The 24,963-nt window shown below is 38.7% G+C and overlaps 1 protein-coding gene across 3 annotated transcripts in view; it reads right to left on the bottom strand.

The window, feature by feature from the left end:
• PIK3C2A (phosphatidylinositol-4-phosphate 3-kinase catalytic subunit type 2 alpha) overlaps nucleotides 1–16,851 on the bottom strand; it is a 52,834-nt gene extending 35,983 nt beyond the window's left edge. For 2 of the 3 annotated variants that reach the window (XM_057418186.1, XM_057418185.1), the window contains exon 1: nucleotides 3,890–5,063. In XM_057418186.1, the coding sequence (XP_057274169.1) occupies nucleotides 3,890–4,999 (1,110 nt within the window). In that variant the 5' untranslated portion in view covers nucleotides 5,000–5,063. Of the gene's footprint in view, nucleotides 1–3,889; nucleotides 5,064–16,773 lie in introns of those variants that run through there. The other variant, XM_057418184.1, reaches the window with a different exon arrangement.
• Nucleotides 16,852–24,963: the final 8,112 nt, after the last annotated feature.

The raw sequence follows: 24,963 nt of genomic DNA, 5'->3' as shown, positions 1-24,963 counted from the left end.
AATTAAAGCAGGAGGCCATCAAGCCACCAAACCTGGAATAAGATTCAGAAGCATGGATAATACCTTAAATTTAGAAAGGTTTTTCTATTATGGTATCTCAAGACAAGTTTCATCACATAAAATGCTTCTGGGCAACTGCAGGAGACCTGTTGACAAACCCGTGCAATCTAGCATATGTATTCTTTAAGCAGTTACACAATAACAAAACAAAAAAAATCATACCAGGAAAAGAAAAGTTAATATATCAAGTGAAAGGTAAATACCTTTGATGAAGGTGCAACTAACTGCTGGTGAGTGCTCAAGACCAACCACAATCATTTGAAATCAAGAAGCTGACTATAAAGTTTTCTCTACTTAGGAACTCCTTTTTAACTAAGCTAAGTAATGCTACAATTAAGTACCCAAAGCACTTTGCAACACTAACCAGAGTATGAAAGCAACACATACGTGGATTACCAAGTCATACCAGCGATGCAGCATCGCAACTTTTTACCATTATGTGACACTTTTGGAATATTTACAGCAAAATTTTCAGGTTATTCTGCTGTGAATTTCAAAAAAGTTTAGGGGCCTACAAGGCAACTGTGCACATGCAAGCTTAGCCAGAGTAAACAATAAATTCTAATGTAATGAGGAAAGAAAAGAAAAAGGTTTATTTTGTTACCCACAGTTGACCTCAGGGTCACATTTGGCTAAGAAACAAAAAACCAAGGTTATTACAGATATGTACTGCTGGAAATTACCTCCTTTTGGACAAACATTAAATATCTCATTGCTTTTTTAGCTGAATTTCAATACTGATTTTTGATCACTTTTTGGAAGATAGTTTCAGGATAAACTAAGTAATCTATTTAAAAAAATCGACCTGACTCAGATGATTCGAGTTTTGAGCAACAATCAGAATTCGAATTTCTTTAACTTCCAGACGAGCAAATCTAAGAGATGCAAAAGCTATCAAAACAGAAATATCTTGCAAGAAAGGGCTTCAGGCCAAACTAGACAAGTTCGTATCAGCACAGACTGCAAAACCAGAAGTGTTCTGTAAATACCATTACTCTTAAAAAACAAAACAAGAACCAACCAAAATCAAAAAAAACCCACCAATAGAAAACAAAAGAAAAAACAACAACCCACCAAACAAACCCCAGTAAATTACAAAAAGAGTTAGGTTAAATCCCATGAACATACAAAGCCACAAGACACTTCAGCTCTGTGGAGAGGAAAAGTAGAGAAGACAACACCTAAAATAGGACAAAACTGTGATTTTTGCCTCTGCTTTCAGAAATGAGAGTGACAAACACTCAAGTATTTAAAGGGGAAAAACTGAATATATAGTTACTTCAACAAATATTGAAGCAAAACTCAAAGCAATCTATGATTCAAGGGATTACATATAACAGAATCAAGCTGTATCATTAGAAACTTTTACTAATATTTTTGTTTAAAAGGGCAGTGAGAATTGAGTTACTTAGGGGGCTGAGGTGGAAGGAGAAATGATCCAGACTAGTTAGGATGCAAGACTTGAGGATATTCTTTGAAGGAAATGTATACCTAGAGGTAAATGGGGATAAAATACAAAAGAACTGCCAAAAATATAAGCTACATAACTCAGCTTCTTATACGAGGTGGAAAATTATTTAAACTAGAAAACAAAGTAGTAGCACAGGATGGGCAAAAGATAAAGCAAACCCCACAGGTTATGTTGAAAGGACATCCATTTAAGAGACTCTGCTTTAAATCTATTTATTATCTTCTTTAATAACTTGGCATGAGCAGCAGAAAGAACCTTGCTGATAACCTGGAGTCTTGTATTGTCAGCTAACTTTATAATACAAGTTAAGAGTATTATGCCAAAACTAGTTAACCACAGACCGAGAAACAGAAGCGGAAACTAAGTCTTGAACGTTCAATTGGGCATTCACTGCAGAAATTTGCTATAAACTAAGAAACTGTTTGAAAAGATGATGGCTTAAGAAAATCAGATCTCTTAACTGACTACAGGATGGTATGCCATTGTGAATAAAGCAAATGCAATAAGGGTGTATCAAGCAGGATGCCCTTACCTGTAATGACCAAGTAACCAGCACTGGAAAACTGACAAACACATCACTACATAACACAACAAACTGAAGAAGAAAACTGCTGTAAAGCCCAAATTTATATGCCTTTCCAAATACTAGGAAATAACTTGAGTTCATATATCAGAGCTCAACAGTAAGTGGAAAAGAAATACAATTAAGTTAGACTCAAGATCTTCACACATGTATGTTAAAAATGCAGTCCTTTAGAAACAGAGGTAAATGGTTGGTTTTGGACCTTCTCCACTCTCCTTCTATTAAGCTTTTGCCAGAATACTGTCAACTAGCCCAGAAAAAACAGGAAAACCTTCAAATGAAGGGCCAAAAAATTCACTTCAATGGAAATTTAAGACAGCCCTTTAAGCCAAAGTCTAGTAAATATTCCTTTTTCTGAGAATAAAGGAAAAAACCCTCCCCCACTTTTTTTGGGGGGAGGGGAGAATAAAGTAGCAGTTTAGAAACTATCCTTGACTGATAACAGTTGGGTTTTTTGAATGGCATGTTTTAAGTCTGTTAAAAACACCTATGAATACAACAGCTAAAATTCAAAATACATAGTCCAAAGTCTTAGAGGCAAACAAATCTTTTACTTACCCCTCCCCCCCAACCAATTTCTACAAGTATAGTTTTTTTCTGCTACTATCACCCTTGCCAGGATGGTGACTTTTCCACTGAAGACTTCTTCAGTCTTTGTACTCTTTCTACCAATAAATAAAATTACGAAAGTATTCATAATCACTTTCTAGTGAGGTGACTAATATTTTAAAAATAATGTCTTCTTCTATGATGCAATTATCATAGAAAGAATTTAACAACATAGGAAAAGTTAAATAACCTACAGTCACTTACTGGACTGTAGTGTGGAAGCACCTATGGAGGGATAATTAGCTAGGTGAGACTGCTATTGATCATCTGCTGTACAGTTTAGCCTTGATACAAACTGCATATACTCAGTTTCCAAAAGATGAGTCTCATAACTAAAGCCTCTGTTGATATTTTTGTATTGAAAGTTTGATGGAAGTGATCCTGATCCCAGAAAAAAAATCCCCCTTTTGTTCTGCCCCAGAGAAGGTACCCTTTTGCCTTTGTGCCCAACCACAAAGACAGCTTTCCATCTTCCAGAACAGAAGTACAGGGTTTCTGACCCAACAGGCATCCCACCTTCAAGGACAGTATAACCAAAAGATTAGACTATGATCTCTCTACATTTCTACACAGAAGGAAAGTTTTCTTAATACAAAAGAGAATTATAGTGGTTCTGTGAAATACTGCAAATGATGCTGAGAAAGCAGAAAAATTTTGACTATGCCACCTTTCTATTCTAACTGTTGGGGTTTTTTTTTGTTGTTTTCTTAATAAAAGCTGACAGGCTCAAATGCAAGGCAAATTTTTTTTTTCCAAAATCTGAGATAAAGGCTGCTCAAGATAAAGCTTTCAGTGTCTAACTTGCCACCTATTTCGTAGTATCATATGAGCTGCTCATTGCTTTAAATGTTTATTAATATGATTAAAATATTTAATTGTTCTAAAGATTATTTCCTTTTCTTTTTGTGGAGTACTGAAAAACAGCAATTTCCTCAGTACCTGTGGAAAGATTACACAAGGCCAGAGGTATTCTGAGATTCCATTCGGTACCAACATACAATTTTCTGAATATCACTACTACATGCATATGCCAGTAACACCATTTTATCTGGACACTGCTCAAGCCAAGCAGTATTTAACAAACAAATCCAAACCTTGAAGTGTCTTTAAATACTATGATTATTCTTTACTACTACACTGGAATTTAAAAATGCTGATTTACATACCTGTGATGTTTGGCCCTGAAACTTTGCAAGCTGAGTTGTTCGCACATTTAAGGACTGGCTCCTTGTAACTGTTGCTCCAGCAGATTTACCATTAACTTTTCGTTCCAGATGACAAGTAACTAACATCTTTTCTTCTAAGAGCACGGCATCCCATGGATCTTCAGCAGCCATACTTGAAGCCTTATCTCCATCATTCTCTGCCTTATTTAAATTCTCCACACCATCCACTTTTGGTTTACTTAGGGGATCCAAATCTAACCAGTCAAATTTACTCACGTCCCCACAGTTTTCCGAGGCTGGTAGGTTAGAAACTGCAGAATTTATAGCAGTCATTTCTAGGTCTGTGCCTGACTTGCCATTTTTCAAGAATTCTGATGTGCTTGCAATTTTGTCAAATACTTGTGCCATTTCTGGTGTAAGTACTGGAGGATATATAGGTAGGCTTCCCTGTGGATGGAAAGGTGTAGTAGCTGCCAATGGGTATGAAATGTATTGCGACTGTCTTGGAAGACCAACGTAAACAGGCTCTCTAGAGTGACAGGAGGACATACTTGGATGGAATCCATTATGAAATACACCAGTTTGTTTTGTGTAAGAAGCTGAGGGGTAAATAGGAGGTAAAGTGCATGTCACAGGTGCTGGTATCCCAGGCATCCACTGTCTTCTCTGACCTGTAGGCCCAAGATAAAATTGCGAAGACACAGATGGGCTCAAAATAGGACTTACTGGTAACACAGGTACTTTACAAGATTCAAAGCTGTCATCCAGCAGCAGTTTCTCTAGTTCAGCATGAGTAAGTTTTTCTATGTCTATGGTACTAAGTTTATCTTCCATGCCCTTGGCATCAGACTCTGGAAACACCATGAGATCATGGTCCTGTTTGTTATGAGTCTGTGCTTTTTGTTTGGTGCTGCTTAAGGAATGAAAAGTTTGTCTGTTACCAGTTACACCTCTTTCTTTCTGCATCTTAGCTAACGCCTCAGCTTCCATCTGCAATGCCTCCTCTTTGTCCACATCTTTTGACCTTGAGGCTGCCAAAGGTGGGGATGAGCGCTGTTTAAATCCATTGCTACTGGATATCTGGGCCATACTGCAAGAGCAGATGTCCATTTACAGAAGAACACTTCCCTTGTACTGGTTGTCGACCCTTGGCTTCGGAATAGATCTAGCAGATCTGGAAAGGAAATAAAACATTAGAAAAGCAAAAAAGTCAGATGTGGAAAACTGTAAGTCATACATCACCAACTGACAAGGTTGCACATGTCCTTCGGAAATTCAGGACAGAAAATTTTAGAGACCAACTGTTTTCTGGAGGGAGGGATAATGTGTCAGACTTAAAAGGAGAAGCCACAAAATTAATTTCACAGTCTTTAAACTATGCAAGACCCATTTCTTTTTCTTACTACTACTTACCAGTAGGTAAACACTTGTTTTCTTTTTGTACTACTAAACAGGAGACACAGAAAAGCTAGTCAGATACCTGTCTTCAAATCTGAGCAATTCTGCACACCTAGCTAGGTTCAATCTCAGAAGCAGAAATCTTTCTAAAGCATTGATAAAGTACATTATTGAGAGGACTTCCAGATTACTTCAATATATCACAAAACCAGTAGACCTATCAAACTGCTGTACCATGATTATGATGGTCATAGTGATGCTGCATGACCTCCCTTCCTTTTGGAACACTTGATTGTACTTTACCCTCCTAAGAGAAATAATGCTTATGAAATTATATTTCTTGGAGAAGCAAAATAAGCAATTTAAGTACAGCTGCGCATTAAGTAATCCCTTTAAGAGCCAGGTAAAGGAAGTGTCATTCACTACTAGGTAAGGGAAGAAACTGACAGGTAACTTTTACTAAAGAACACCACCAACAAAATGACATCTTGCATTCTCTAATTCCAGTCTTGTGTTCAGTATACTATTATATAACTCCCTATATCTATGCCTTTTATTAAAATAATCTTACAAGAGATTTCCACAAGAGCTATGTTATTTTTCAGTATTATTTCTACTTTATTCTACAGTTTTCACACACAGTCAGGTTATAGCTGAGTCCGGGAGATAAGATGTCTTCCAGCAACAGCTAGTATGCATACCAAGCAGCAAGATAAAAATCATGAATAATGAGTTTCTGCTAGGAGAGTTACATAAACAGCAATCCTCATTAAAAAACAGTTTCACTGAACTAGATGAGCCCTTTAGATGTAAATCGTCATAGGTTTAAGTAATGCAGCAGTCTACAAGAGTTCTCTGCAGCAAATAATGTAGATAACTCAAAAGTCTGTCTTTATTACTATTCACACCCATTAGCAGGGGTTTATTTTCTAGTTCCATCCCCCATCCACCCACTTGAATGAGACCAGAGATACATGCTTTAAATGAACCAACTGTATTTCTGTGGACTCACCAGAGACAGCAAGATTTCTAACAGATTTCTAACCCATTCTTTAAATTCCTTAAGACTCTGGCCAAGCTTTTGTTTTATCCACTTCAGTGGCTTATACTGTGAAGGACAGACTATAAAAGGTTCTACACATTTCAGCTAAGTCTGAAAATATAAATTCAGGTGAAACCCTTTATAAAGCAAGATTAAACCAGAACTGATGTTAGAGGTACCAGATAAAATTTAAATGAAAGAGGGTGTCTTCAGAAAGACTGAAAGAGTGACAGACTAATCAAGTTATAAAACCCTGAAAACCATTCAACTAAAGTCCTGGGGAATAAAGCCTTAAGGAGGAGCTTAAGGATGCATTACTAGTATGTATTCATTCTGTGAGATAATTATATTCAACATGGATGACGTCTACAGAAAAGAGGAGACACCAGACCTTTTTCAATACAAAATATTAAGCTGCAGAGTTTGACATTCACTAAAGCCACAACTATTTCCATTAGGAAGAAGTCCTGTCCTACCTACTGCTTACTTGCACAGCTGACTGTTGAACCTGACCAGAGAACTTATTTAAAAAAATAAAAAACAGAATAAAAAACAAAAACAAACCAGAAAAAAAAAAACCACTAAAACCCAAACCCCAAACTTTTTTGCTGAGCTCTTTTATAGACAATGCATTACCCTCATCCCATTTACAGCACAGTTGTGGCCTTCAGTGGCGTTGTTACTTGTCATCCTCCTGATAGCAGGACAGTCATTCTCAATCTTCTCCTAAAGATGTACTGAGGATTTTGTAGATGGTCTAAGCTTACCAGCCACAGATAACATCCTAATGAGAAGCCCGATATACTTTACACCAACTGCTCAGACTGCCTAGATATCCAAGTAGGCTTTAATCTCCTTATTAACTTACAGCTAGTTAAAATTACTATGTCAAATTTTCAGATGCAAGAACACCCTGACTTAAGAAGTCCTCTCAATAATTGCTACTTGGCTTTTCTAAGCAGCAGCAGAAGCATAGAGTAAGTGCAGTTTTCACAGACTGCCTGTGAAATTGTTAGATTGCCTAACAATTCTAAATAGCAGGATTTTTTCCTGCATTTTATTCAAAAAACTTAAATAGGATCATATTTTCTGAGATTACTCAGAACTGTCTGAGCTACAACTCTGAAAATTACCAATGCATTCTGGTACTGCTTGATAATTACAGCAGCAAGTGATTCTTTTTGAAGAAAAAATTTCAAGATTACATGGCCTTCAAACAGCAGCTCTGGCTTCTTAAAAAAGCAGGAAGCCTTATTTTTCTGCTGAAAAGCTTTGATCTCCATACTCGCCAAGCAGTCTCCTACTCACAGTAAGTCACTGTTCCACAGTCACAACTGCAGATAAAGGTACATTCCTTAACACCCAAACATGGTGCACAGCTACTGCAGCACTTCCATTTGTAACATAGAGACAATCCCAATCACTCAAGAACTGCTTATTTTACAGTTTCACATTTGTGTGGCATTTTTGTCAGTCTGACTGCACACTTGCACTGACAAATCCAGTGACTTCTAGTATTCAAGACAGCAGAATATTATCAGCAGTTATCTGAAAAGTTGAATTTTATTTTTATTTTTGCAAGACAGTCTCACACACTCAATTTGATCACTGTAGTTAAGTCATGTCCTTAGGAAACGTCTAAAACCAAACCAGTGTATAAATCTGTTAAATTTGGTAAACAGTCTGCGGTTTTCAAACAGTTTGAAGTTAAAAACTAATAAATTCTGACAAAAATTGCAATAGTTTTAGCAAAACTTTATCCTACATGCTGGTTTTAAGCAGTAAATTCATGTGATAAAACATAAGAAAAGCTCGCTAGGCATAATCATGACTAAAACAAAGACAGATCTTCTTTTAAATGCTAACTACACTGCCTCACAGTTAACATTTTCACACAAGTTTAGCTTCACTTTGAACTTCTGCCTTTGTAGCCATCTTAAGTTCAAAGGCTGAGCAGAATTTAAACTTCTCCAACATTTACAAAGAGAAAGGCAAACTCCATTTGAACCATCTATCAGCAGGGAACTCCTCTCCAACATTTGGAAGAAAATGTTTCAATGCAAATCCCAGAAACAAGAAAACCATATACCTGAAGAACCATTTCTGACCATACCTTAGGAATTCACCAGAAGTTTCTCACAACTGGAGTTCATTGGAAGACCTAGAAACAATCCTCAGAGAGTCAGGATTGTTTTTATCTCAACTGCTACATACTATTTTAAGTAATAATCAGTTTTCAGCTGTCAATCAGTTCACCTTCAAGAGCACAACTCAGGACTCTCCGAACACTTAAAGAATGCAAACACACTTCTTCCCTAAATTTGAGATTAAATTGACACATTCATACTTTGTATAAATCCAGCATATTTACGCTTCCCTAGCAGTAACTCACCAACACTGCCTGCTTCATTTAAAAACAGGTCTAAAAATATCAACCACCTGATTTGATTTATCTACTGCCTTGACAAAAAATAATCTGCCTCTTGCAGTGAGACTTAGTTACCTTTAAGCAATATTTTCTTGAAGTATTTGACCAGATGCGGTCAGACATCAGCCTGCAGACCTTCTCTGGCTCCAGTCTAGCAGTTTCCCTAAAAGCAATGCTTCCTTGGTGGGAATTTTGAATAAATACGATTAGAGTCTAAAGACAATTTGCTCAGTCAAGTACCTGCGTATTGCCAAGTAATTTTATTTCAGCATTATTCATTATTTCAAAAGAATAAAATGTTCTTTAAAAATGCAGCAACAAAACTTTATTAATATCAAGAACAAAGAAAAAGAATAGATGCCTGACCATCTCTTTCAGATTAAACCCTTTATATGGAATGGACATTAATGTCAAACCAGATTTTCACTTGCAGAGGCTTACATAAAAATTAAGTATATTTACATATGCACTAATTTAGCAAATTGAACCATGAAGAAATTTATTTCTAATAAGAAATTTACAGGGTTTTGGTAAAAAACTTCAGGAGAATCAATACAGGATATTATGCCTCTACCAGGACAATGACTCCCAGAATCTAAATCAGTTTTCTATCTTAATGAATAAGGGATGACTTTATTAGAGATAAATCCCGTTACCTTAAGCAGAAGTAATCTCACCATCTGCTCACATATACTTTGACATTCTTCTCTACTTAAGAGGAGTCACACAATAATTTTCTACTAAAAAAAACCCAAACAAAAAACAAACCCAAGACTTTCAACATTCTATTTATAATTTGTTCTAGAGCTAAACAAGCACAGAACATACTATTTGGTAATTCATTCTTAAGAAATACTTTCTAGTTATCACAAATCAGTGCACATAAATTCTCTAGAGCCCAAGCACTAAATACAGAAGCAATCATAACAAGTCAGACCATTTCCTGCATTCCTTACAAAGTAAAGCCCTGACATATAGTAGCCAGAGCTGCCTCAAAGCAAGTGTAATTTTCACAATAACTTCATGGTTATTTTGCCATTAATAAATAAACAAATAAATATTTGAGGGTATTTGAGGTGTTTGCATAACACTGAATAATAGTAACTTAGTAACTAAAAAATCCTGCCGGCATACCAGAGACAGTAGCAGTTTTGTAGGATACCAGGGAAAAACTTCGCAAAATAAGACAACAGTAATACACCATGGAAAGTACTAATTGTCTGGAAAGGAATTCATAGCAAGACATTTGCTACAGCAGGAAAACTCAGCAAGAAAAACGCAAAAACTCTGATGTTCAAAAACCCTCTCTGCCAAATGCATTCAGATTGTAGCAATCTGCGAAACAACTGAACAGATACTTCAAGAAGTCATGTAATGAGTAAGTCCATTTTTTTTTTAATATACTGTTAGGTTTAAATTGGAAGTTTTTCAAAAACATGCACATAAGTAGTCCTGAAAGACTAGTGGTTTAGGTATACAGTTCTATTATACTATCTTTCCACTAAAAACTCAGTAGGTTCTTTAATCCAGTCACTTCAGCAAAATTAGAAAGTGCTCCCTTACAGGTGAGATTAACAAAGTTAACCCACACATCAAATTATTTCATTTTGTGTCATACCTACAGAATATTCAAAGCCAAGTTCATTAGCTGAAGTACAGGTGCAATTCTTAATTGGGCACAATTAAGAACCAGCACTCATTTCTGTTTTGCTCAAATCATTCATCTAGTAAATACTTAAGCAGCTGTATCAAGAATAGGAACTGCATCTCAACTTCGATTTTGAAATTTCATTTACATCTAAAAAGTAAATTTTGATCATAAAACTTCTGAACTTGACAGCTAGGTAAGAACAGGCTGCTCCCAGTACTAGAACAGGAAGCATTCAGGAATGCTTCAAGGTCTTTCAATATAGGCAACAAATTCCATGAAAAATCCAGTCTCAGCTGTTTCAGTACGTCTGAAACCATTTATCAACTCTTAACTATTTTTTCATCCAGAACAGTGTGCAAAAGACTGTTATTAGATATGGCATACCTTGTAAGTGTAGAATCTTTAATTTTTTTGCTCAGTGTGCCAAGATAAAGGGTGGAAGCATCTGTCCTGATGTTCCAAATCTTTGTGTAGGCAGCTACAGTTACCTACAGATCATGTTTTCCATTGCCATCAAGTACTCTTCCCTCCTTGAATCAGGGTTTGCATCATTAGCCTCTGCAAGCCACTCCACCAGTAGGTGTGGATACAAAACTATTTGGTACAGTATGTTTGCAAGCTTCTTCAGCATATTTGTACTGTCACGCTCCTCCTTCCCAAATTTTGCATCCAATCATGATTTCATTTAAGTTTGCTGAAGAGACAGGAGTCTTAAAGATAAGGAAATTCTGTAAGTTTCATGAAAACAAGCAACCCAACGTTGCCAAGAACCCACAAGAAAGCAGTAGAATGAGGTTTTTATGTTACCAGACAACATGGATTTATTATCAGGATAATCCTTATAAATGCTTGAATCATGACAAGAAGTCCTTAAAGCCAATCAGCCAAATCAACAAGAAACTTGACAGCAGTTTCATCAGATGTAAAACTACTCACCAACTTTTGCATCTCTATTTCTCCCCATTTTGTTCTCAGCTCTCTAACAGCATATCCACAATTCTGTTCCTGCCCAGTATTTTCTGGATGAAGATACTAGAAAAAGCAATAATAAAGCTGATGGCATCCCAGGCTGTTTCACTCTGATGCACTTGGCCAAGATAGTTTTCTTTTCCATGCCTTACAGCCAAACCTATTTCCAGCATTGTTTGACAAAGGCTAAGAATTTTAGTTCTGTTGCAATGTTTCTACTTAAGGATAATGCTTTCATACTCTAGAATCATAGAATCAACTGGGTTGGAAAAGACCTTTACGACTCCTTCTGTTGCAAAAGTTTGCTTTTAAAAACTTTTACTAGTTCTCTTGCTTTTGAGCAACCTCTAAAGTTGTGTTTTTCTCCAGGAGTCACACTTTTTGCCCCCAATCCTCTTTTCAAAGGGTACTTCAAAACACCCACACAATACAAAACGTTCCACACAGAATCAACATTAGGTACTGGTTTAGGGTTTGAGTTTGGTTGGGGTTTTTTGTTGGTGGGGTATTTTTGTTGTTTTGTTTTGTTTTTTGTTTTGTTTTCTTTTTAAGTAATGCCATTGCCCCAAATATTTTGATTCCCCAGCTGAGTAATTTGCATAGTAATCCATGATTTGCAAAATAATTTTACTCTGGAATATCACTTTCACGGAAAAATTAAGACTGGAAGGGGCCTTGGGGGGGGGGGGGGGGGGGGGGGGGGGGGGGGGGGGGGGGGGGGGGGGGGGGGGGCTCTAGTTCCACTACCTGCTCAAAGCAGGGTCAGCTATGAGAAGGTGACATGGGTGCTCAGGGCTTTAAGCAGACAGCAACACTGCAGATGTTTCAGTCATTCACATAGCACAGGCCTGATCACAGTAGAGCATGACAGATTACCTGGAGCATCTATCTATACTACTACTTCCACTAATCCCAATAGTAGTACTAAGCAGAAGGTAGACAACATTTTAAACTACATATTCAGTTCAATTAAAAAAAAGAAAATATAGACAGCATCTAAAGCATGGAGAGAACAGGGAAAAGAGCAAAGAAACATTTGTGCCATCTACTTTAATTACGCAAATAGAGATGCCCAAGCACCTTCCATATAGTTTTATAGCATTCTACAAAATAAACAGAAAACCATGGTAAAACCCCAAGTTTTCTCAAGTTCCATGCCTGAAATAAGCCCTGCAAATATCCTCCTAACATCACAAAGCGTTCAAAATGCAACAGAATGCAGGAAGTTCATGATGCAATGTACAGTGCTATTAACACAGGGAGATGAAAACAACCCTCCCCCACAAAGATCCTGTTCTACTCCCTGTGCAACAGTGCACAGTATATACCTTCAACAAAACATAAATCAAAACCACTAGAGGCAAAGGGAGAGAAAACCATGTCACCACAGCTCTATCCCAGATTTAACTCTGTATCACTGTATTAGTATCAACCTACCAGTCTAACCAAATGCAATTCTGCTGCAGTAGCCAAATTATTTCTACCACTTGTTTCAGCATACAAGTTTCCCCTCAGATAGGAAACTTGCACAGTTTCAGTTAGAATCAGCAGATGCTTATTCACAAACCTAGTATTTAATAAACTATTATGCAGAATTGTTGATTGACAGGACAACTTACTACTTACATGTACCTTTTTCCTTTATATATCAGAAAATACTAAACGTTCATTGGACCTATTGAATCAGTGATTACTTTGTTGTTTTGGTTTTTTTTTTTTTTTTTTAAATACTGCACTGGTAGAGAACTGAACAGGATGGCTGACTCAGTCAGACCAAAGGTTCCATCACATTCTTAACTTGCCTCTGAGGGTGGCTTCAGAAACATAAATGGAAAAAAGCTAAACCAAGGCAAGCATGTAATGGCACTTCCTCAAAATACTCTTCTAGTCTCCACTAATTTGCCACTCAAGTACTTCCTGAATCCTGAGGTAACTTCTCTAATGTTAAAGACCATGATGGATTTTTTTTCCCTCCAGGAATTTGTCCAGCTGCATGCTGAACTCATGTAAACCTTGTAACTCACCACCCTCTGCTTTTCTGCTGTGACTACAATCTAAATAGACTACCTTATCAGCTACCAATGACCCATTCTCCATGTGTTCTCCTGTAACTACTAACATCAACTATAATATTGAAACCTGCACGCTACAAAATCCATATGGACCAAATTATTTCTCCTAGGTCAGCATGCAGTAACCAGCCTCTGAAGAGAAAGATCTGAACTAGTGGCATACTCTTCAACGCAAATACCATGAGGTCCTCGTAACACTACATGCTGCAAGTTTCCACTTATGGTTGGCTTTTTGTAAGCTATGTTTTGCTTATAACTGTAATGCCACCCCCGAAAATTGCATGTTACATGTAATACACCAACACACCTTTCTCTACTTCAGTTTCTTCAATGAAAGTACTCTGAAGTGACCACCATTTGTAACAAACAAAACTTACCCTAAGTAAATAACTTCATGATGCATTTCTAACGTATAGATCACAGTAATGTTTCTCATAACTTTTTTTTTATGTGATCTTTGAGGAAAAATATTCTAAATCTTATCTAGATGAAGTTTATCATTACTGGCATACTTTGAAATATTTCCTCCTTTGCTTACTTGTCCAGCCTGGAAACAACTCCTGCATTCTTCCGCAAGAACTGACATCACGGCAATCTTCTCATATATAAAGGGGCGGGATGAATGCTGTATTTGATGACGGATGTTACTGACCACTGATAAAAGCTGAACTCTGGTTCTGTTAAGTAATTACACATCCACATCTTCTACTTAAAATAGAAGAGTATGTTTACAGTTACACTTCCACAAAGCAAACAAGTTACATTGTGCCATACTCCCTCATTTTTAAGTTTGTTGTACTATTCTAAAAATAAGTAAGTAAACACCACAGTAATTTCTGCACCAGCTGCAGACACGAGAAGGCAGTACTTCAAAAATAAAAAAAAACAGAAGATCATTATTTGAACATCATTAAGGCTGACCTTAAAACACATACTGCATGTTATGAATTCTAGTTGTGACACTTATGCTAATAGTGTCCTACTTATCAATGTTTACTGCAATTTTTAAAGCTTCCATATGATTGCCTTAAGATTGTTCATGACTACATATACACAATGCACAATCCTGTTCTAATAAAATTCAGCCCTAGCATTCATTTCTCTGGAAAACCCCATACTGCTCTGGTTTTGGCAGCACATGAAAGCCTGAAACAACAGCAAAACAAAAACCAAAACATCATCTCAGCATTTTTATTTTACAAGCAATGTTTGAATTTAAGTTTCTTCACCTAGATCACAGATATAATAGCAGCACTGGATAAGAAACATCAGCAGTTTCAAGTTAACTGAGTTTGAGAAGAAACAAACAGAGGAACATAAATTCAGAAAAGATTTTTTTTTACTTGACATTTTTAGATGAATCACTTTCTACTTAAGGCATTCAATTTCCTTTGTTGCTATGTAGAGAATTACTCAAAAATGATAAAAATAACTAAGTCATCAATTTATATGCACTGATAATCTATACTGACAAACCTTCGAGTTCTTAATGATGACAATAATACTCCTGAATGAAAGAGGAACCTCAAATATGTAAATCAGGATTAGTACTGTACTGTACTTAAACAGGAAAAATCTATTTTATTAAATCAATCAAAATTTTAAGTCTTTCTTGAATCTATGTATTTTTTACCAACAAGCATCTTTATGTAAAAAATTGTTCAAATACAACACAACATTTAAGAAGGTGGGCCTAAATAATTTATTACTTGTTTGGTTTGTAGCTCTCCCCCCTCAACAAAAGGCCATTTAACTTCAAATATTTGTTACTTCTCCCTGTGCTTTCTCCCACTGCTGTTATCTTTTATGCAACTTCCTTTCACCGTCTATTTATTATTACTAATTTTGCTTCAACTTTTTGTGTTTGGGTTTTTTTGTTTTTTTTTGTTTTTTTTTTCAACTGAAAGCTAGTGGGCATTATAGTCACTCCTCCCCTCATCCCCCAAATGCGGTAAGCCAAATTTAAACAACTTCTCTTCCTCACAGATGCGTAAGTTTTTTCCAGGCCTGCTCTTAGTCTTGGGGGAATGAGGGACACAACTGCTTTGAAAGCTAACAAAACCAACTAACAAAATACTTTTGTCTGCCGGATTTCATTACCCCTGCCTTACTTCTGCTTCCCCTTTGATTCTTCATAAATCATCCATCATCACCACTCTTGTACACAGTTTGTATTCTAAGTAGGTATTGCACAACATGTTTTACAACCATCACACGTTTTCTTAAGCTTTCAGTTCCCTTCTCAAACAGATTTGCATTAAATAGGCAAAGCTGTAATTTTAAACTTCTGCATCTCTCCCCTATCCCAAATCAGTTTGTCTATGCTCTAGGACCACGTTTGTAATAACACAATGACAGGGAAAGGCGTCAGAGTTTTCCTGTTCTTTGAGTGCATCTTACTACCATACTCTCTTTCCCCAAGAACATTATAGCTGTTAGTGGGAGGTTACTTGTGCTAACAAAGATGCAGGTATATCTTTATTTTACTGCACTGACGCAGAATAGTAAACTCGATCACGTTAGGAACAGTAAGTCAGCTTCCTTGTACTACTAAAATCTGAAAAGCTCCCAGAGGAAGATGCAGAGCTGTTGAAGGATCAGCTTTGTCAACAGCCAGCTTCTCTGGAACCACTGTAACGCACTGACCCATAGTTACCTAAACCACTCAAAAAGCCAGCAAGAAATAGAAAAAAAAGGAAATGTAAACCTGGCGGGTCAATGCAGAGACAGCCAAGGTCCCTCCGCTGCAAGGCGCGCACTCAGGCTCCCGAAAACCTTCCCAAAGCGCCTCCTGCTCAGCACCAGGTAACAAGTACTGGCCAACCTCGGAGACTTCACCCTCGGGTACAGAAAGCATGTCTGATAGTCGGAGTGCTACGAACCGGAGCAGCTCCTCAGGACGTCCGGGACTCACCGCTCCAAATACAGCGGGCAGTCGATGAACTACCAGAAGCGGGCAGCGCCGCCGCCACCACCTCACCGGAGCCCGCAATGGGACGAAGCGGCGGGGATAGGCTGTGTGGATAGCGCTAACACCGGCCCCTGCCCACTCGCCGCCAAACGAGCCCCAGGCCCCGGCGCTCGCAGGTGCCGGCCCAGCAGCGTGGGGGACACCGGCTGGGCCCAGAGCCGCGCCGAGGCCGGGCCAGCCGCGGGCAGCACCCGGAGGCAGAGTCGCGTTGCGACGACCCCTGAGGGAGAAGAGCGAACCGAGGCGGGGGGGGGGGGGGGGGGGGGGCGGGCACCGGTAGAGAAGGACAGGACCGGGGAGGCGGGAGCAGAGCCCCATCCCGGCGACCAGCGGCGGAGGCTCCCCGCGCCTACCTCGCAGCGCCGCCGCCCCGCGGGAACGGGCATTTCCCTTCGTGCTTCCTGCCTGCCTCCCGCCACCGAGAGCGCGCCACCGTGCAGACCACCCCCGCCCGCCCCTCAACCACCTCCGCCGCCGTGTGCTCACTTCCGGCCCGTGGCGCGGCCGCGGGGCGGGACGCAGCCCCGAGGAGAGGGGCGGGGCGGGATGGGGCGCGGCGCCGGACCCTGCCCCGGGCGTCTGGCGGGAGCTGCTCCACCTGTGCCTGTTGTCGGTTTTCTGAAGCTAGTGGAGTATGTTGCACAGCTTGGTCTGCAACCCCGGTACATCCCCCCCGCACCCCCGCCGAGGAATCGGGCCAGGAACGGCCGCGCTGCCCTGCTGTAACAGTCGCTGCTGTGTCGGCCGGGCCCCGTTGGCCACGACGGCGCGGGCTGGGTGGCCCTGAGGTGACTCTCCGTCATTTCCTCCCCTTATCGCCCCATCTCCGTAAGAATGCTCGGCATGACTGGAAACTTGCACAACGCACCAAAAATGTCCGTCTGGGAGGCTGGGGCAGAGCTGCGGACACAATGAACTTCCCCGCCAGCGCCGGCCGCGGAGGAAGGGTGCTGCCCCTGCCTGCCAGAGCGGAAAGGCACTGGGGAAGAGGCCGAGAAGCGACGCCTGGGAAACGGGGGTGTCCCGGAGAACATGGGGTTCGGTTCCAGAAGGAAATACTTCAATCACTTGCCAGTTGACGACTCCAGTGGTTTGGAACAACGTGTTCCGCTGAACAGAATTTTGCTTAATTTAACTTCAAAACCGACTTCACCAGCCCCAGAAGATTCCTATTGTCAACTCCTGACATACCATCTTCAAAAAGACAATATTTTGGTTTAACCTTCACAATAGCTACAAAAAAAAAAATGCTTTGAGTATGCTCAGTATTGCTTGTGGGATTTTATACAAAGTTTAGACAATAGGCCCTTCATAAGATCAAATTAAAAGTTGTAATGGGCATTTAAAAGTAACAATACCATCTTGAATGTACATGCAAACGAGTTCCAGAGAGAATAAGTTAATATTCCATCCATTCATGGAATACTACTTAAAATAATCAAAGAATTCAGTTTATGTCTAGTGGTGTTTTATTCAGCATTTGTAGCATACCAGAGTTCACAGAATACAAAATGCTTAATGAAGCATAGAAAACACGTGAAAAAGTGCCAGTTTAGCAGCAATATAAATGAAATAATAAAAACAACTCATGAATACATTGCTGGCAGTAACATTTTCTGTGTGATTGTGTAGAACCCCCACCATTTTAGCATCTAAGAATTTTCTATGAGATAAATCTTGACCTAGCCCCATTCAGGTCAATGAAAGCCCTTGCAGGTGACTTCAGTGAGAGCAAAATGGAGACAGAAGGCTGACACAAAACCTGTTCCTGTGGAACTATCACAGGTGTGATTCTTTAACTATACAGATTTAAGAAGTTACCAGAGTTCTTACTACCCTTGTGATCCAAGACATCAAGATTTTTTTCAGGCTGTCAGTTATAAGAGGAGAAATCAATCCTTTCTAACGCCACTGCAGTATTGACAATAAGTCAATTCTGCTTCAGTTTTGAACACAGGATAGTGCATCAGTAGAAGACGTATATTTTGTTCTCAAGGTCCACATTTCTTTCCAGACTGTCCAAATGCACCCTCTTTTTGGATTGCCCTTCAGATTTTTTTTTTGTCCTGGCAGCCAAATCTGCTGGCTACCCCTTCTGTTGGGCTCCTGTAGTGATCCTGGCAGGACAGCACTGTATGTGGAGGAGTTAGCAACCCACGTAACAACTACATGTAGGCCTGTGCTGTGCTGCGCTGTACACACAGGCTTCCGATGGCCTTCAGACTCTTCTTGTACCCTGCATGTCTCTTGGCTGAAGGATAAACATTGCGTCCCATTGTAACAGGAGCCTGCAGGCTGCTCCCATCTGGTTCCACAGATTACACCACCTTCACATCCTGGCCTTTATCTAGAAGTGTAGCAAGAGGTTCCTATGTGAGCACTCTTTCTGTTTGGCAGTAGAAATGATGGACAGAATAGTCTTGTAAGAAAATCCTATAATGACTGACATGGGAAACCTGTTATACAGATGAGGTCTTCAGAGTGTGCTGTGTCTGCTCAATGACATACAGCTGAGGTTTCCTAGCATCTACAGGGGGACATTATCTATGCTATCCTCTCATATCTTCATAGTGCTGGCAGTTTAAATGATATCTTGCAGAGGTGGAGTGCCTTTCTTACTGGGTTCCTAATGAACCAGCACCTCCTTGTGCAAAATAATTCCTAGGTATTTGTGCCACTTCCTCTCTTGTACACAATTCACATTAAAGTGCTCTGGATTATGCCTCTGACTCCCTGGCCACAGGATTTAGTCCTGGGACAACCATTTGTCTATGTTTCATCCATCACTAACCAAAGGAGCATTAATCTGCTTAGCCTAAATAAAAGGCAGCTACAACATCCAACAATTTCAACAAGATCATGACTTTCTGACTCTGAAGGATCAATCTCCATTATGTTACATAATATATGACAGCATGACCAGTTCAAATATGAATCATAAAATTTGAGATAGGAAAGATGATTTGGTTCATTCGACATACTGCTGCAGAACTTCAGACTATTTTCAAGCCTGCCTACCAGTACCACAATAATGATAAGAACCTTCTGTGCCTTCCCTTAGGAATTATTTCCTTATTGTCAGAAAATATTCCTGCTATTCTGCATTTATTTTAATGATTTAAGCCTATCTTTTTAAGCAGTATGTCAGTTTTGCAAAATATTCTAAAGGTACTTCACGTTACAAGCTACCTACCACTTTGCTTTTATCACACTGAATATTGTATTCCTTCCTTTGCTTTCACCCCAGTGCTGAAAAGCAGCTGCAACATCAGTGCTTTTGCCTCTGCTTTCATTGTTTTTCAGGTACATTCACATGACATGTATACCAATTGTCACACTCCAGAAGCAGTACCAACCAGTTTTAGAAACAGCACTTATATATCAGATGCCATGTAGCATTCTCCATTTTGCCAGCTGGGCAGGCAAAATAGTTCTGCTTCCAGAGGGAGAACTGCTTGACATTAAAAGTCCAGCTTCTAGGTAAAATGAAACTATCCCTTGGATAGCTGACTCAATGAAGGGAACAATGATATAGCCTGCAGACTTGCTTGTGAATGGATAATTATGAGTTACACATTCCCACATGAAAACATGACATCAGTTTTAAAGTATTTCTTACACAGGAAGTTACTAATATGCCCATGTAAATACAAAGCACAAGGTGTGTGTCTCAGCAGTCTCACTGCCTTGCTACTACATAGGTTGTCTGTGATACACTGACCAAATGCTTTCAGGAGACATCTGGTAAAGTTCTATCTTGTTAAAAAAAAAAAAAAAAAGTGTGTTGCAGATAGACAAGCAGTAAAAATCCATGCAATCTTATTAAGGAACATTTTTGTTAAAATTCAAACAGCATACTATAGGAAAAATAAACATCAGAGAACCTGGTCAAATATTTGAAGAAAGAAAGTGCTGTGCTCCCTATCCCAATACTCAAACTTCACAAAAGACTTCCCACACAACATCTGCAAAAATCAAATCAACTTGTGTAACTAGCTATACTAACACTGGTATTAACTGGGAATATGACAAACTGCAGCTGGCAGATGCGTTTTAAAACAATACTTAGGATACAAGGAAGCATGATGTATATACATAGATGAAAAGGATGGCTACATGTAACAAAGCATAACAAATGTGTTTTGGTGAAGATAATGCGGGAAGTAAAACAACCCAAACAAGCCTACAAAAAAAAAAAAAAAAGGAAAAAAGAAAAAGATCACTTTAAATCCAAAATTTTCTTCTCAGCCTAAAATACATTATGTAAGCCATCCAAATTTAACAGATGTATACCTTAATTTAATTTAACTATTGGAATTGCTACTTGCCTTTAACTAATTGGAAGGAATAAACTTGATGCCTATTGTTAGAGTATCCTTTTTGTGAATGGGAAATTGTTAGTTTAAGCACAGGGATTATTAAGACAACTGTTTCCTCTGACAATAGGAAGATGGAGCACATCATACCAAGGACAAAACCCTCTTTGCAGCTACCATGATGTGTACCAGAACATAGTACTTACTCTGCAGCACATCTGTTCCATGGAAATTCCCGAACATTTGTTCATCAGGGTGGGGACTGCAACATAAGGTTCACCCCCATCCTGCTGATACACTGTCCCTGGCACAGACCACATGCGGGTGTCTAGCTGCCTTGTGGAGTCATCTGTGGGAACAGCATGGCAGGGACTAACAGCTCAGTGGAGTGGGCAACGCTGCATTTTGGCCAGGTGTGAGCATCTCGGAGCAGCTCACCTCAGCACCACCGCCCCAGCGCAATCCAGAGAAACCCCATGCAGTTGTTGTAACTGCTGTGGCTATTCTTGTGTGTGTGGTCTTCAAAAGCCTTATGGCCTGTGACTTACATTTACGGAGCAGCTTAGAAACTCATATTTGAAAGAAAAAGCCTTAATTTTAATTATAAAGTACACTAAATCAGACTATGCAGGAAGGGAAAATTATGCATCTAAATTTACAACTTCAATATTAGGCTCCTCTTCAGGATAGCTACAAGATTCAGTGATGCTTGAATTAAAGGCCAAACAGTTTAAACTTATCTTATGTATATATAAAGAAATCATGTTAAATATACTGAGAAACCATTAGCTTAAGCAGAATAAATACTATGAAAATCTACCAATCCTTGGTTTATCAAGACAGGTAGTTCTAATGTCTTTAAGGTTACTCCTATTATTTAAAGGCATCAAGTTTTAAGAGCTAATTCTGGAAATTTGGTAATTTGTATCAAAATTTCAGCTATAGTTTTTTATTCCTTATAAACTTTTTTTTTTCTCTGAAAACCAGCAGAGGGAGACAGTTTCTTTTTTACTCCTAAAGAAAGCAAAAAAAATTGTGTTACTTCCTCAAAAATATACCTTCAGAATCCAATATAATTTCCTAGATCAGTCCCTCAATGCTTTTTCTTGGTAAGTTTGAACTTTATTATTACTCTTCTTGTTCTGAGTGTTTATTCAAGTTTAAATGGCTCTTGCTTACATCTGCAGATGTTTATTAAACAGTAGGTTGCTATTAATATTTCCTTGTGGATTTCTTTCAGGATGAAAGAGGATATCGGTGTTAGTAACATGTGAAAGGGAAAATAGGCCACGGCTATGTTTTTTGTTTCACTGTTATGAAACAGCTTGCATGTGTTTTCAGCATTTGTAAGGTCTACAAAGGGCTCTCAAAACTGATAGTCATTTCAGCTGACTATATGTATGAGTTACCTATTTAAGGCTCAAACATAAGAAGAAAATTCTGCTCTACAATCAGAAAATGCTGCTGACAGTTTCAAGTACAAGCAAAATCTTTTCTTGAGTCAATTTTTTAGAACCCAGAATGTGTTTCAGTACATGGGAACTCAGGCATTAAAAGCCAAAATACTACAACAGGTCTTGGCACAGAAACTTAGGTATGTCCCAAACAATCTAGGCAACATTCTCTACAAACTTGCATGACAGGGCATACATTTGAAATTCATAACTGATTTTTCATATATAGCCCCATTTTTTCCAAATCAACTATGCCCAGAAGAGCTATTAGAACACGGAACTCAAAACCAGAAAAATTTGTCATTACTTGTTTTGCTGTAAATACTTTGTGATAACTTTTAAATTATTTTTTCATGTAACTTCCTTTCACAGATGGTTTATATGATCAGGGAAGAAATTATAAGAAGTGATTTTTTTTATAGGATATGTGCCCTGTGATATGCACAATTTCTATCATTTGAACACCTTAAATAAAATGAAGCTTCTGAACGTTCCTAAAATGAAGTGGAAGAGTTTCTTAGAAAACACATGCAGAAACTGCATCAATGCTGCAATATACTCAGGAGGTACTGTGGGATAGTTGTCAGTTCATGGTTTGCTTTGGTAAGGGCTATTAATGGAAGAATGATGCCAGAAAATCCTGAGGGAGAAACTGTGGGCAACAGGATGCGTACCTGGAAATGGCAGTCATTCCTTGGGTAAAGATAATGAGGTAATTGGGAAGACTTCTGGTATTTAAAATCCCAATCATAGCAAGTCATGCTTAATCAGACATCCAAAGGCAGAGAATGACAAAACTTTTCACATGGAATTGGAATAGTCAGCTCTAAGCAGAAAGAATCCAACAGCATTAATACATGTCACTTAACTTGACACAGAGCTTGTGTGAGTGGGAGGATAAAAAAAGTAGCGTGTGTTCATGTATGTACTGCTCAGGAAGAAAATCCAAGGAGGAGGACAGCTAATCTGCACACCGCACAGTTCTGGCCCCATTATGAACCCTGTTTTTGTAGGTCCTCCTCATCCATCAGAATAATTCTACCAAATGTATCAGGAACTCTGTTAGGACAAAGCTTATGTGCCCAAGTGTGGGATGCAGAGCATGCTGGGAACGTGACTTCTTATCTTCTAAGGTGTCAGAAATCACCTGTCAGCAAACCTTCTTGGTATCCACAGTCATTCTTCTGCAATGAAGCAGTGACACATCAGGCCACATAGAAATACAACACTCATCCTACTGAAGGGCAGAGCTCAGGCAGTATTGAAGCATTTGCAGACACAGGATTAAAAAATTACTTATTTTCCAAATATAAATGTTTATATAGTAATGGTCCTTTGCTTGTAAAATACAATCAAGAGTAGCTGAAGGATATGGAAAAGGATACTGATAAAAGAATGGCACTTCAGTATAGCGTCATTGGCTAATGACCATGACACCATACTTGATTTGCCACATTGCAGCAAGTATTTAAGTTTATGCATGCATGTAGTGAAAGTATAGAGTGGTCTAGTGACTCTTTGAAACTTCCTAATGGGAAAAAAAATAGCTATCTCATTTTTAGTAAATCCCAAGCCTTTAAAAAAAATTAAAAAAAAAAAACAAAAACCTGCAAATATGTCACCTGCAAATATTACTTCCATTAGAGTAATGCACAGTCTTTTGGAAGAGCAGAAATTCATCATCCAAGTCAAGAATTCACAGTAGCATTAAGCATGACCATGGTTTTGTATTTAAATCAATGGAAATTTTCCTCTGGTTTCACTGAACACATAGCCTAAAAAGAACAAAATTGTCTTTGATTCATCCCACTAAAACCAATGGACAAATCCACCTGCAATGTTTTGGCATCCCTTGAAGGTACCAGGCTGAATCCTTGACCTGTGAGAGACTATGTATTAAAATACCAAATTAATGAAAAGCTAGGTCCTCTAACTATTTTTTCATACTGTTAGTAAGGTCATCCTGTCCTTCTTCATCTCATATTATTACAAACAAGTTCAACTCTAACCTAGCTTTTAGATTATGACCTAAAATGCTCATCTCCTATCACATACTAAAAATCTTTGAAATCTGGAAAATCCACAAGGTTTAGGTCACAAAAGCCAGAATTATTCTAAACCCAAGTGGTCTTTATGAGATCTAAACCTGAATACAGATTAACAGTCTTACAAAACTACCCTACCATGCAGTAAATTATGAAATAACTTGATTGTAGTCTATTACTGTCCCTTAGTGTTACAAAAGTCAGAGTATTTTCATGCAAGACGTCAATTCTTGCCCAAACTTTGAGTCCTATGAGGGCCTCTATGCAGTCATTACTGTGAAGTTCTGCCTTCACCAGATGGTAAAGCCTTAAGGTGATGTTTGAATATCTAAAAAATAGTTTTGTGCAGTCACTTCAGATGGCAAAATTGCTTAAAACCTCAAAAAGTAGTAATAATTTAAAAATAACATGGAAAGTAGTATTTGTTTCCATCTCTGCAAGTACAGCAATTCCACTCAACATAGAGACTGTGATTTGTTGGGTAGGCTGGGGAATGAAAACTCTTCAGGAGGATTTGCCAGGGCTCCACATGTCCCTCTGTACAAGAAGTTTTTAGGAAAAGCTCAGAAGTGCCAGAAAAGGACAAACAAAAAGGATGAAAAGGCCTTCCATTCCCATGGCAAGGAGGCAAATGAGCCTGCACCACTTCTCAGATGGAATTATGTATCAGCAGCCTGAGGCTCACAGAAAGAGTTTGATAATGTTTCTACAACAGACACTGCTTGTTT

The sequence above is a fragment of the Pezoporus wallicus genome, unplaced genomic scaffold, assembly GCF_028554395.1.
Source record: "Pezoporus wallicus isolate ANWC-B61680 ecotype Strahan unplaced genomic scaffold, APGP_CSIRO_Pwel_v1 contig_2025, whole genome shotgun sequence".
Classification (NCBI taxonomy): Eukaryota; Metazoa; Chordata; class Aves; order Psittaciformes; family Psittacidae; genus Pezoporus; species Pezoporus wallicus.
The sequence above is the reverse complement of the archived record's forward strand: the minus strand, read 5'-3'. Positions and strand labels throughout refer to the sequence as shown.